Genomic DNA, 13,604 nt, shown 5'->3' on the forward strand with positions numbered 1-13,604 from the left:
ACCACCACCACAATGGCTGTTATTCTCCTCTAGGTTGCTATGGTGACTGTGAATAGCAGCTTTGTATACTTGATTATTCTTTTTCTTTTCTTGTTCTCTCCTGTCTTATAATGCCTTATTTCTTACTCTACCTCCCTCATGTATCTCTCCATCAATGTCACTGTTCCTCTTTTTCTTTCTCTCCTCTGTTTCTCTAACTGTGTTATTGTGAAACTTTAATCTGAGGTAATTATGGTTGCAGAGGGTGGCTTTATATCTGGGTGCGACTATCTGCCTGCTTCTGTCATTCACTTACTCTCATAAACACATTACGTATGGAATTGAACTCACAGGATTATTAAAGCCTCTATGACTGTACAATAAAATGACAATATAGAGGTTGTATAGATTTTTGAAAATCTTTTATGTAAATTCATATTATATAAACAAATTGCATTAATTTGCATTGTATCTATAATGACAAGCCTATTAGAGAAACATATAATTATGTCATTGTAGTCAAATAATATAATAAAAATAATAATAATTAATAAATAAAATTTAAAAAATAATAAAATAATAATAATAATAATAATGGATTAGATTTCTATAGCGCTTTTCAAGGCACCCAAAGCACTTTACATTATTGATCCATTATTCATTCGCTCTCCACATTCACACTCTGGTGGTGGTAAAACTACATCTGTAGCCACAGCTGCCCTGGGGGCAGACTGATGAAAGCGTGTCTGCCAATTCGTGCCAAATGGCCCCTCCGACCACCACCAAACATTCACACACATTCATATACCAGTGTGAGTGACACTGGATATACCTAGCCTTCTTTACCTTACTACTTTATTCTCAGCCACATATTGTATGATGAAGAAAAGTTGTTTCATATTATGGTCTGTTGTTTATTTCATTAAGTCCCAAACCACAATCCTTATGGCAATATTTTTCATCGTTTCATCATTTGGGCGGCTTTTGGCATTCTCCTTCACAACCTGGACTTCATGCAGGAAATTTGCATAAAGGCAACCAAACATGGAAAAGAGCAAAGTGGACTGCAAAGGGGAATTTAAAATTTGCACAAATAAAAGGGGAAAATTCTTTTTTTTTCTCTCTAGAGTATAGAGTTGTAAACATATATAGATTTAGTAAGGGCTGAACTTACAGAAACTGTGCTATATCACCATATGTGTTGTCATGTCAATAATAAAATAGATTTATCTGGTACAAGGCTTTGCCGTATTGCACTGCTCTAATCCACATACGTTTGTCAGCCCTCCTCTTTGTCACGAGTCACTGACTCAATTAATCATTTCTTCCTCTGACCTTTCTCAAGCCCTCATTTCCTTCCTCTCTTTCTCTGTCTCCTTGCCTACCTCGTAGCATTCATCCCTCAGCTCAAATCTTCCTGTCATCTTTCTCCTTCTGCCACTCCCCTTCTTCTTCTGCAGTTCATATTCATCCATTTTTACTGTTGTGAAACTATGCTTCCTTGCCTCTGGACTCTCATTACCATTTTGTCCCTTGCTCTGTTTCACTCCCTCCCTCGCTCCAACAGGAACACTTTCTGGAGGTGGTAGGAGGCCAGGAGTTCCTGCTGCTCCCTGTGGAGGAGATGGAAAGGCTGCTCACATCAGATGATGTCAATGTGCCTGATGAGGAAACTGTGGTCACCTCTTTGCTCACCTGGGTCCGTCATGACACCACCAGTCGGCAACGCCACTTACCCCAGCTCCTGGCTCACATCCGGCTGCCGCTGCTGCAGCCACAGGTGAGCTCTGCAAAGAGGGACTTTAGGACTATTGTTGCATGTCTCTCCTCCTGTTATCATCTGCATCGGCTCCATCTTTTTCTTTCATACTTTTAAAATGAATGATTGTGTGTTTTGTTGAAAAGAAATGTGTTAAAATTCAACACATTCTACACATTTTCCACAAAGAACTTCTTCTTAAGCCTGCCACTAAAAAATACAGCTCTGGAAGAAGGTAATGCTCTAAACTTCTAGACATGATCCTCACTGAAAATCTCTGGAATGCAATCAGGAAGAATGTGGATACAATACAATCAAAATGCTTTGAAAATTAAAGTATGAAACTTCATACATAACTAATAAAGAAAAAGTCAAAAATGCTGGTTTGCTTTAGGTTTTGGTCAGTATTCAATCAAAATTTCAACATCTGTGAATTAATGAATTACTCATTACCTTATGTATTACTACATAATTATATAATATAAGTGATCTTTCATTTTCAATGACCTACAGTGTACAAAATCATGAAAAAAATGCATGTCTGAAGTTTTAACTGGTATACTGTATGTAATAATACTTAATCATACACTGTTGACCATAAAGTTGGAATAAAATATTTTTACCTCTTCTCATGAAATGATTGTGACCAATGTGATTTATTCTCGATAGATAAAGTGTAACTGGGATTCACTATGTAATCATTGCACCTGGCCAAGGGGATTACTGATGTGCATAAACAGGAATAAAAACAGGAATTTGTCTGAAAACAACAACTATTCCAACTTTATGGACAACAGTGTGTATCTTGAAAACATGAGCCAACCAACACTTTTCTCATTTGTTTTCCCAATTATTCTTATCAAAGTATGATAGCACATTATTATCTCTGAAGCAAGTATTTCCCAAAAATGAGTACAGTCACACAGTATGAAACACAGCCAGGCAACTTGCATTTTTGCTCTAAATTTGGCATGAAGCATATCAGAGACTGGTGATTAGCAATGGCAAGACACATGAAACTGTGATTTGAAATCACAGCCAAGTATTGATTATTGATTTCTGAATTTGAAAGTTAACACTTTAACATTGTGCTGATTAAAATAAATAATATTTTAATTAATTATTTATTATAATACTGTAACTCAACACTTACCTCTCAAATAGTAACCTGTGGATGCTTATATTTTTCCAGAGCTGTATGTCTTTATATATCTCACAGTAAAGCATGTTTTTGCCAGTCTTTCACCTGCAGATCTTTTTTTTTTTTTTTTGGGGGGGGGGGGGGACTGATGTGTTTCATTATCTTCTTTTTACTCTAAACTCTCCGGGCTCCAATCTGTTCTCTATCTCACTATCCTCTTAGACAATTAGATCCATTACATTAACCGTAAATCACAACCCTTGCGTTTTTGTGCAGTAGAGTTTGTGTGCAGCAATGTTCTCTCTCTCCATATCTTTTGCTGAGTATCTGACTGGTAGTGTTATTCTGGCAAGTTTATATGCAACACAGAACCTCAGTTCCCGCCTAGGGCTTAGAGGCACAGTCACATACACATACACACTTATAAACCTTAATTAAGTGTGATATCTCTCTAACCACAGCTAAATTATCTGCTCTCTTCATCTCCCTCATCAGTCTTTATACAAAGATGCTGTAGAGATAAAATACCCATGCTCCCATACCTCTTTCTATTTTCTCTGTCTGCACCCATAGACCTCCTGTGCAATATATAGTATGAACACCGCAGATATATGACTTGGCCTGGTCAGCTGAAATCATAAGTAGCTGTAGCATGTAATCAGGGCAAAAGATGGATGGCCAAGAGTGAGCTGTGGAATAGAGACAGAGCAGGACAAAAAACAAGAAAGATGGAGGATAATGCTGAGTCTAGATCCCACCTTTAACAGTATTTCATGTGTGACCCCTCTTGGTCATCACCACCCACACTTAAGTGACAAATGGATTAACATTCAGCCACCTCATGAGCTGTGAAATGCCCATAAAGAGAGGAATAAGCTTCACATGGAGAGCCAATCGATATTCCTCAACCAATTAGTGCATTGTCTATCTAGGCCGTCATGGTGATTACTCATCAAGAGGATGTCAATACCCCAGAATTAATACCTTTATCCCTGTTCCCCATTACCAGTGTCTCTCTCTCCTCACACACAGTCTAATCTTAGTAATCGCAGAGGGGCATCTGTGGTCTGTAAATGAGACGGTGTATTCCAAATAGATTAAACAGGTCAACTTAGGGCTGCAGCTATCAGTTCCACTGCCAAATAATGTGACCTGACAATTTGGATATTTATTTTTGACAGTCAATAAAAAAAATATAATTACACACTTCATGGATTTTCAAAGCTGAAAGTGAAATCTTGATTTTTTTTGCATCACTGTCTGAAGAGTAGTTTAAAGCCCAGAGTTATCCTTACACAGAAGGTGAACACATGCTGAGAAATTTTACATTAACATTGTAACCAGTAAAATTTTGCCTAAAGGGCCCTGCAGACAAGTTTTAACACAAGTTGTTCAGCTTTGTTTTCTGGATAAATTGTGCAGATACCTTATTAAAAATTTAAAATCCATCCAAAGTAATCCTGCTCCTTAACAAAAAAAAATGCAGCATTTATGAGGATGCTATTATCAGAAATTCAGATGTCTTTGTGATTTCTCTAATAATATATTCATTTCCAGTTTGGATCTGTAAGAGAAATTTGGTGATTGTAAAATTTGCAAATAGGTCTTGTTTTTGTCTGTTTTGAGTGGACAGTGTCTATTTTGTTTGTTACTGCCCACTGCGAGGTAAAGGAAGAGAGAGGAGAAGGAAGGACGCCTGCAGGGTCTTATCACAATTCTTCACAGCATGATGGATAAATAGCACAGCAGAGGACAAACACGTGTTTTTATATCTCTGTCCTTCTATATCACACTCCGCCACAAATGAATGCTGAAATAGGGTTCACCCCAATTTGTCCCATGGTGATTGTGTGCATTGGAATCGTGGGTTCACCCTGGCGGTGTAAGCTGCTTATCCACTTACCATGCTCGCTTTACGCTCTCCACGTCTGGCTAAGAAAATTGATTTTACATTCAGTGACCAAGCTAAATTATTTGGGCTGAATCTTTCTTAGTGTGATGATGGAATTTATGGAGAAGAGAAGGAAAAATGTAAAAATAACAATGCATTTTTGTATTAAAAATATTTTCTTACATTTATCTTCTGTGATTGTTTCTTAGCGGGCATTTATTACATCCCCACTGAGTGCTTACATCAAATATACACACAAATCTGGAAAACTTCAAATGACTTTTTATATAATATATATATATATATATATATATATATATATATATATATATATATATATATATATATATATATATATATATAAATCAGCTTCCTCCACAACCTCTGCTGCTTTCTATTTAGTAACACACACAAACACCACAAACACACATCTATCTAAATGTAATCAAGTAATTCTTGCTTTGTTGCCTGGCAGGGACAAACTTGCTTCTTACCCGCCGTGCCCTCTCTCACAGGCAGTGATTTCCTGTAGATGTATTTTAAGGAGCAGACTGGTGGATGAATACTTTATGCTCCAAACCCTGGCTGTTTGTGTGCTGTGTGTGTGTGTGTGTGTGTGTGGTGTGTGTGTGTGTGTATGTGTATTTGTGTGTGAATGAATGTGTACCCTCATAAATGAGTTTAGAAAGTATGGACCTAGAAAGCTGATGAGATGTTGAGGACAGATTAGTATACTTGTGTGTTAGATGATTTGGTGTGTGTGTGCATGTATGTGTGTGTGTGTGTATGTGTGCATGTTTGTTTGTGAGAGCACTAATAGCCTGACTCTCATCTACTTTTCTCAATCAGTGATGTACTCCAACAATCAGTTGCTAACGCTAGGACCCATTACTGACCACCAAACAGCAGCGCACTGGCACTCTGCATTCACAGTATTTAAACTTTTATTATACATGTTTTGCCTGGTTGATAGCCTCCAGTGTAATGGTTGATGCAAAATGAGCTGTACTACACTACTGTTTGGTATAGCTCAAAGTAAACAGCAGGGACGTTGCATCTTATGTACCCTATTATTAGCGGAGGGTCTTCTCCATGCTTGTTTTTCTCTGGTACCATTTGCCCCTACTGAGTTTAAGGTTAAACCAGGGGCGTGTGTGTCATAGAAAATGTATTGAATGAATAGAACATGCCAAACTACCTTCTGCTACACACTAAGATTTTGGGTCTGGTGAGGACATTGCAGAGTAGGATTTATAGATTAACAGTAAAAATAACATTGTTAATTTAGCTTGGCCATTTTTTGACATAGGAGTATTTCTGTACCTGGTCCTACTCTGTGTTCAGTAGTGTTTGTGTTCTCTTTGGGTTTTTTAATGTCTTGGGGACTTTGTCGGAAATAGGTTTCCACTTTAACATGTAATCCATAACACAATCATTCAGTCAGTCTCCTTTTTAAACAGTAAGTCTTTATGCCCCTGTGTGTTTATTTGTGTGTGTGTATGTAGTTCTTAGCAGATCGGGAGTCCAATCCTTTGCTCCCCGGGACAGTGGTGGATGGTGCCACGGCTGCTGATGGAGGGATGAAGTATCACCTCCGCCTCGCGCAGACCTATGCTTCAGAGCCCCCCGGACCCGACCACGCAAGGCCACTGTAGGGCTATGTTTGCTGTCGGGGGCATGGATGCTACAAAGGGTAACACACACAAACCCAGTGAACTAATGTGGTCATAGTACTGTATATTCTTTCATATTACTATGTATTATAGCTCCAAGATTGGGATAAAAAATAATTTTGTGACACACTTTCAAGGAAAATACACAGATTACTTTTATATCTGTATTACACACACACACTGACTCTTTAAACTGTAGCTTTTTATCATTATATTTGCACAGACTGTTATACCATTTGGATCTTGATTAATTGTACAGCTCTTCTATACACATACACATACATATGCAAATCATATCATGTAGCCCAGAATTTTCTTTTAATTTTGATAGTAACTTGTATATTTAAGATGTTATAAATCATGATTAGTGCTAATATATCCTTTGTGTGTGAGTGTCTATTAATGTGTGTTTGCTTGTGGTGCACTCACCCCATGCAGGTATACAGTTCGATTGTGAAAAAACATAAATACTCCTTTCACGCTTTTACTTTTCCCAGGTGCCAACCAGTATCGAGCAGTACTGTCTACGCAGGGACACATGGAGGCCAGGTTGCCACCATGAGTGGACGGAGACTACAGTTTGGTGTAGCTGTCCTTGATGGCCGTCTGTATGTGGTAGGGGGCCGAGATGGACTCAAAACCCTGAACACAGTGGAGTGCTACAACCCACACAGCAAAACGTGTGAGCGTCATGCCACCCATGTCAACACACAGGCATGGCTTAGGTGAGGCCAATCCAACCCTTTAATAAGATGTGCTTTGTGATATTGTTATGATATTTGTTTTTGGAATGAATCTAGATGCTCTCACCTCATCCCTCAATGAGGTCAAAGGTCAAGTTCTGCTCCAGTGCAGTCTGTAAATATAGTGTGTAGTGATTCATGCAAACTTCAAGGACACTTAAGACGATTGCATCAAATATGGAGATCTTGTTCAGGGAAGGTCCTCCCATTTTAACTGTGTAAGCCTACCATTAAAATAACTCAGATTTAATAAGACCTGCTGTGTTTGTGCATCATTGTGTGTAAAGTTGGAGGGAATTCAAACACACATCTGGCACCACAGATGTTCTGGCAGATAAATCTCTTGAGCTTAGGGGTGTCAACATGCTGCTATCACTGCACGACTAATGCCCTGGGTGTGGTTGCACACAATAAAAACTTGCAGCTCTTGTTCTAAACATGGTTGTTTTTGAAAGTTGTCCAAGCCGATGAAGTTTTGGTAAGTTGCCATCACTTAATCTCACTCATGCAGTGGTGTGTTACAGGCGTAGCGGTCCTAGAGGGCCCCATGTACGCAATAGGAGGACATGACGGTTGGAGCTACCTGAGCACAGTAGAGAGGTGAGCTAATGTTTCACAAATGAGCCTTAAGGAAGAACAAGTGGTGTAAAAATATAGTCTTAACCTGTGCTATATATCTCATCATTTCATCATTCATAGGTGGGATCCTCAAGCTCGCCAGTGGAGCTTTGTTGCAAGTATGGCTACACCCAGGAGCACAGTGGGAGTAGCCGTTCTCAATGGGAAGTAAGTGAGCACATAAAGTTACAGTATGAAGTACATTCACTTATTTCCATTATGCTTGGGTTCAAGTTTTAATAGGGTTTTTTAACGCTCTGTTATTCATTGGGGATCAACGGGGTCCAGTGCTCAGCATTTTTATTATTATTGGTGTTCATTATTTTTATCTCCACGGCATATGATGCAAGTGGATATTGTAGTGGATATAACTGTCCGTCTGTTATCACTTTGTTTCTGGAGCTGAATTGGAAAATTATGTGTTTTAATTATGTGCTCAAGCAGTGCTTTTTGCTATTCTGTTTATTTTCCATCCATTCAGTCACATTTACCATCATTTGGTTTCAATTGTCATGGTAATTATAGTTCTGTATATGTTGACATACTCAGGGTGCCACTTTCTGAAGCTTTTTTAAGATTTTGTAAGGACTGAGGGCATATGCCTTTCTCTGATGGCTCTTGTTATAATTTGATATCCCATGAAAAATGTATTTTCAGTGTGTGAAATAACTGCACTTTTTTGGCTCTGTTACTGCTGTCTGTCTCTGTCTGTAGTTGCCTCTGTGGTCTTAAGCAGTGTCCTTGTCACAGCTCTGATTGTTTACATGTAATTGTGTAACATCATTTATTAACATTTATCTATTCAAACTTGGCTCCAGTATTTAAATTTTTACTGCAAATATACTATATACAAGTTCCAAATAATCAGATTTCCAGTTTCCATCATGACTTAATGTGGGTCAACCACTATTGATCTATTGTAACTTTGCCAAGTTTGTTGCTTAGTATCGTACAAAATAGTAAGTAAGTGATAAAAAAGCAAATTGTTGTACTCCTATATAATGTATATGTGACTTGTCATGTGAGAAATGTGAGAATACATTTATAGTCACACAGTCCACTGTTCTATTTGAAAGAGGAAGGAATGGATGTTGTTTAACTGTAAATATTTTGTTGTGTCAAAGGTGATATAAATGATGATGATACATAGTCACAGCATAAAGTGACATACACATACATTAATTTTCTAACATATATAAATAAGTAGTGGGCATCAGATAGATCCGGATTAAACTTCTCCAGAAGCCGACTAGAGGAGATTTTAGAATTGCAATATTGTGCTGTTGTTTTTATTATTCAGTGTCTCAGAGTGAGGCTACAGAGAGAAAGGCTTTATGGATGGTAATTAATACAGAAACAAGTGATTTGTGCTAAGCATGCCCAGCAGTAGTGTGTGTGCGTGGCTCTGTCAGTGTGCATGTATCTGTTGTGTATTCTCTGGGCTCTTCGCCTGATAGAGCTCATTACTTGCTTGGCTGGTTCAGTTGCACTCCTTGTTTTTGCCCTCCCATTGCAACACACTGCTTGGGGTTGCGATGTCCCAGGAGTGTTGGTTTGATTGATTTTGCGTACCTCCACTTTATTCCCCCCAAAACTTCTACAGCACATACACATACACAACGGATGTCCCATCTGTTTTAGTGTCACTAAATTGAGACTAGGCTATCGGAGTACAGAAATGTGTGCAGTGTTTTGTATGGCAGGTGTTTTTGTGCATTTGTGTTAGTCCTGAGGGATAACACCACCCTATTTCCATCTCAGGTTGTATGCAGTAGGAGGTCGTGACGGCTCATCCTGTCTGCGTTCAGTGGAGTGTTTCGACCCCCACACCAACAGGTCAGAGACAAGGGACTTCATTTGAACCAGAATTAATTGGTGTCTCCGGTTTTATTTCCTGACTGCTGTGCCTCTGTGCTTTTAAGGTTATTTAGCCACAGTTCAAAAGAGGCAGCAAACCCTCTCAAGACCTTTAAAATAGACTACATTCAAACAACTTCTGTTTATTGAGGACACTTATTACTGACCTCAAAAGAAAGGTTGAGACCTGCTTTCTGTTGCTTAAGGATAATGTTTTGTATGTGGCTCCTTGTAATAGTAAAAAAAAAATTACACAAAACATTTGTCATTAATCCTTATTTTGGACATGATTTTAATTTGTGCTTTATCTCTGTCTTACTGATAATGTTAACAACACACTGAATTCCTTTAATAGGTGGAGTGCTTGTGCTCCTATGGCTTAAACGGCGAGGAGGTGTGGGTGTGGCCACATGGCATGGCTTTCTGTATGCCATCGGAGGTCATGATGCGCCAGCGTCATCTCTGGCCTCGAGGCTAAGTGACTGTGTGGAGAGGTGAGTCTATTTTGTTTTTGAAAACATTCACTACAAGAATACTGATTTGACTATGTTGCATTTAGTGTCATTTCTGGGAGGACCTGTTGAAATTTTCAGTAATGTCCTTGTACACAGTGTCCACATAATAGGTAATAAGGCACTTACAATTCCTTATATTAATTTATTAACATTATTATGGGTTAATAAACACTGTGTAAGCTAATAATAATTACAATGAAACCTTTGTTATGTATGTGCTATGTGCCAACACAACAGACATAGTAGTACTCAGTGGGTCTTTATTCGTAGAGCAGTTCTCAAACAAGTATGATGTCCTTTTACATAGAAACTGAAAAAATTCAAAATGTTAAGACATACAAAGGAGTTATAAAGGTTTTTATAAAACCCAAATAAATGACAAGGTAAACACAAGCAACTGGGATACAACCATGATATGTCCTCCGGTAAAGAAGAGATATAAAAGTAGACACTGATTCAGACAACCTGATTTCCTCTGGCAGGTCATTCCAGAGCGTTGGGGCCAAAACTGCGATACAGGCTCGATTGCCTTTAGTTTGTCATCCTGAATACTGATACAGATAAAAAAGCCACTGCCTGAGAATTGCATATTACATACCGGATTGATATGGTTGATGTTCTTCTTGTTCATGTGCGTTATATTCTTCTGTACAAATTTCAGCACATAAGCCATCTCACACTTTTGAGCAAACACAAGTCACACATTAGTACTTGCAACAAAAGTGACAAAAAACCGGTGAAAAATGTCTCCCTTATAAATGAAAATTATCAAACCCACACTTGGGTGCGTCATCATTCCTGAATATAGAACATAACAGAGTGGATCACAGACTTAAGTGGGCTCAATCAGTAGCTATTATGGACATATAACAGAATGTTTACTCAAACACAATTCTATACTTTTTCCTGGTTTCTCGAGAATTGTTTCAGACTTAGAAGTGGATGTCAGAGTGGAGAGAGACTCTATGAAATATTTACAGCTTTTCTTTTAAAACTCCTGTTTCTCTGAGACCAACCAGTACACCATATGTACCACAAATGTAGTTGGTTTTGTCCTCTTTCAGTGCAACTACCAAATCCCAGTGACTTACACCATTTGAAGCAGGAGCATCAGAGTGTAACAGGAGTTTCATCCAACTGCCTCATCAAACCCAAAATATATCAGAGCAGACGTATTGGTTCAAATCCACAAAAATCCACATTTTTACATCACTGTCTTCCCCATACTTTATATCCACACATTCAGCGACGTCCTTTCTCTCATGGGGCAGAGATGAGAGGGGTCCCATCTCTTATTGACGAACACTTTTTGAGGGATACCCTAAGTCACTGTCTGACTTGACTCACTGGTTGCGATGCACACCTACACTAAAGATGCAGAAAAACTGTTTAACTGTTGTGCAAACTGATAAACTGAGTGAATATGTGAAAGGATGGGACAAATCTGCAAAAAGCAGCAGGCACATTCAAAATAGGAGCTATAATTTTCTATTAGATTATAAAAGAATCGCAAGAAAGACTTTTAAAAACATTAATTAAATTTGGTTTAAACATTATAATTTTCTAATTCTATAGGGATTTAAAAGTAATTGTTCAACATTTTAGGAGATACACTTTTTGGCTTTCATGGTAAGAGTTTGACGATACTACATCTGTTTTAATAGTGAAGCCAGAAGTTAACCAGTATTTAATTAGTAAAAAGTCTAGAAGCTAGAGAGGCTATTTCTCTCTGTCAACACTCTTCAGTTTAGATAAAAAGGTGTAAAATGGTGTTCCACAAAGAGAAATGTAAATAGGAATGTTTGTGATAGTAACATATTGTGCTTTTGACATATTGTTTTTACTTTGAAAAGAGGAACAAAGCTAGAACAATACCCTCGGCTAGATTTGATTCAGTTAATCATCTTTGTAATTAAAATCATGTGCATATATACAGGTATGACCCTCAGACAGATGTTGTGGACAGCAGTTGCCCCAATGAGCATCAGCAGAGATGCAGTTGGTGTTTGTCTCCTTGGCGACCGTCTTTATGCTGTAGGCGGTTATGATGGGCAGGTGTATCTCAACACTGTGGAAGCTTATGATCCTCAGACAATGAATGGACACAGGTAACACACACAAACTCACCCACATGCTATTATATACTCAGAACAAATAGGTCTATACAATCTTATAGAACTTGAGAGAAATAATTAATAGTTGCACATATGAGCCCAGACACATAATAATGATGTTAAAAAAAAAAAAAAAGCGCCTGAAAAATACCAGAAAATAAACACACTGTCACAGAAGGATGCAGTCTAACCTTGCTCTCGTACTCCTCTCGTATATCTTGGCATTTTTTCTTTGTTATGTAAATGTATGTTTTCCTAATGCTAATATTGTCCTTGCCGCTGCAGCATTAGTGGAAAAGGAGACTTTTTCAAAATTGAACTGACCCATTCAGTAGCTTTCAAGGATTTCAATCACACTTCATATTATACTGATCTCCTACAAAGCCTCGGAGGATTTCTGACCAAAGTCACTGGAAATCTGCCATTTTAGAGACAGGCATCACACTGAGACAAGAGAGGTTTATGTGGGAAGATATAGAATACAGAGATCTAGAAACTGACAGAGAGAGATGGGGACATACCCAGATGTCAGGAGACATGCGGAGACACATTAAATATGTGCTTATATACTGTCAAGAACTGAGACAAACAAGCTGGTTCATGTGCTGTCTGTCCTGTCCTGAAGGCATCACTTTTCCTTCTTGATTTTGCACAAATCTGTCAGTCTGCGTACCTTTTAGACACATAAACTAGGTGGAAAACTTGGACTATCTACACCAAAGCTGCAGCTGCAAAACCGGCACGACGAAGACGCCTGGAGACAGAGCGCTTGTTTTTAGCACAGATATTTTCTTGCCTTTGTTGCACATTTGTGTCAAAGTAGGGACACAGTAGTGCGTATACTACACTTCGTACAGTGTTTGTGAATGAACAATGATGTTGGGCATGGTTGCACATATCACTTGAAGTACAGGTTGTAAATAAACTCTTTCGTATAATTACCCAAGTTCTACTGCAGTAACTTTTGCATTTGCCTGAAATCTCCATTTAGATCTGGAGGGATCTATCTGTCAAAAAGCGGAGGAACCAGGTTCTGAATTTAGTTTTCAGCTCCAGGTTATTTCTGTTTCTTTTGTTTCAGTGCAGCTCATTAAGTTCCTGTGTGGAACAGGTCTATATTGGTGTTTTTCCAAAATGTCAGCGTATTGTGAAAAGTAGTGTCAGTTTCATATGGATGATAATGGAGCATCAACCTTGCAACCAGCGTAGTCCTCAACAAACCTGAGCATGAAATCCTTCGACTCAGCTGAAAACCTGACATGATTCAGAATCCAACAGGGATTTACAGCTCTACAGTCCATAGCTGTGAGTGGG

At 38.4% G+C, this 13,604-nt stretch overlaps 1 protein-coding gene across 1 annotated transcript in view; it reads left to right on the forward strand.

The window, feature by feature from the left end:
• klhl5 (kelch-like family member 5) overlaps positions 1-13,604 on the forward strand; it is a 30,441-nt gene that overhangs the window by 14,341 nt on the left and 2,496 nt on the right. Inside the window, 14 exon segments of the mRNA XM_030131926.1 lie at positions 1,547-1,759; positions 6,276-6,364; positions 6,366-6,466; positions 6,945-6,988; positions 6,990-7,127; positions 7,129-7,168; positions 7,711-7,786; positions 7,886-7,972; positions 9,566-9,640; positions 10,017-10,041; positions 10,043-10,155; positions 12,113-12,134; positions 12,136-12,265; positions 12,268-12,284. Coding sequence (XP_029987786.1) covers positions 1,547-1,759; positions 6,276-6,364; positions 6,366-6,466; positions 6,945-6,988; positions 6,990-7,127; positions 7,129-7,168; positions 7,711-7,786; positions 7,886-7,972; positions 9,566-9,640; positions 10,017-10,041; positions 10,043-10,155; positions 12,113-12,134; positions 12,136-12,265; positions 12,268-12,284 — 1,170 coding nt within the window.

This window comes from Sphaeramia orbicularis, chromosome 1 (assembly GCF_902148855.1).
Source record: "Sphaeramia orbicularis chromosome 1, fSphaOr1.1, whole genome shotgun sequence".
Classification (NCBI taxonomy): Eukaryota; Metazoa; Chordata; class Actinopteri; order Kurtiformes; family Apogonidae; genus Sphaeramia; species Sphaeramia orbicularis.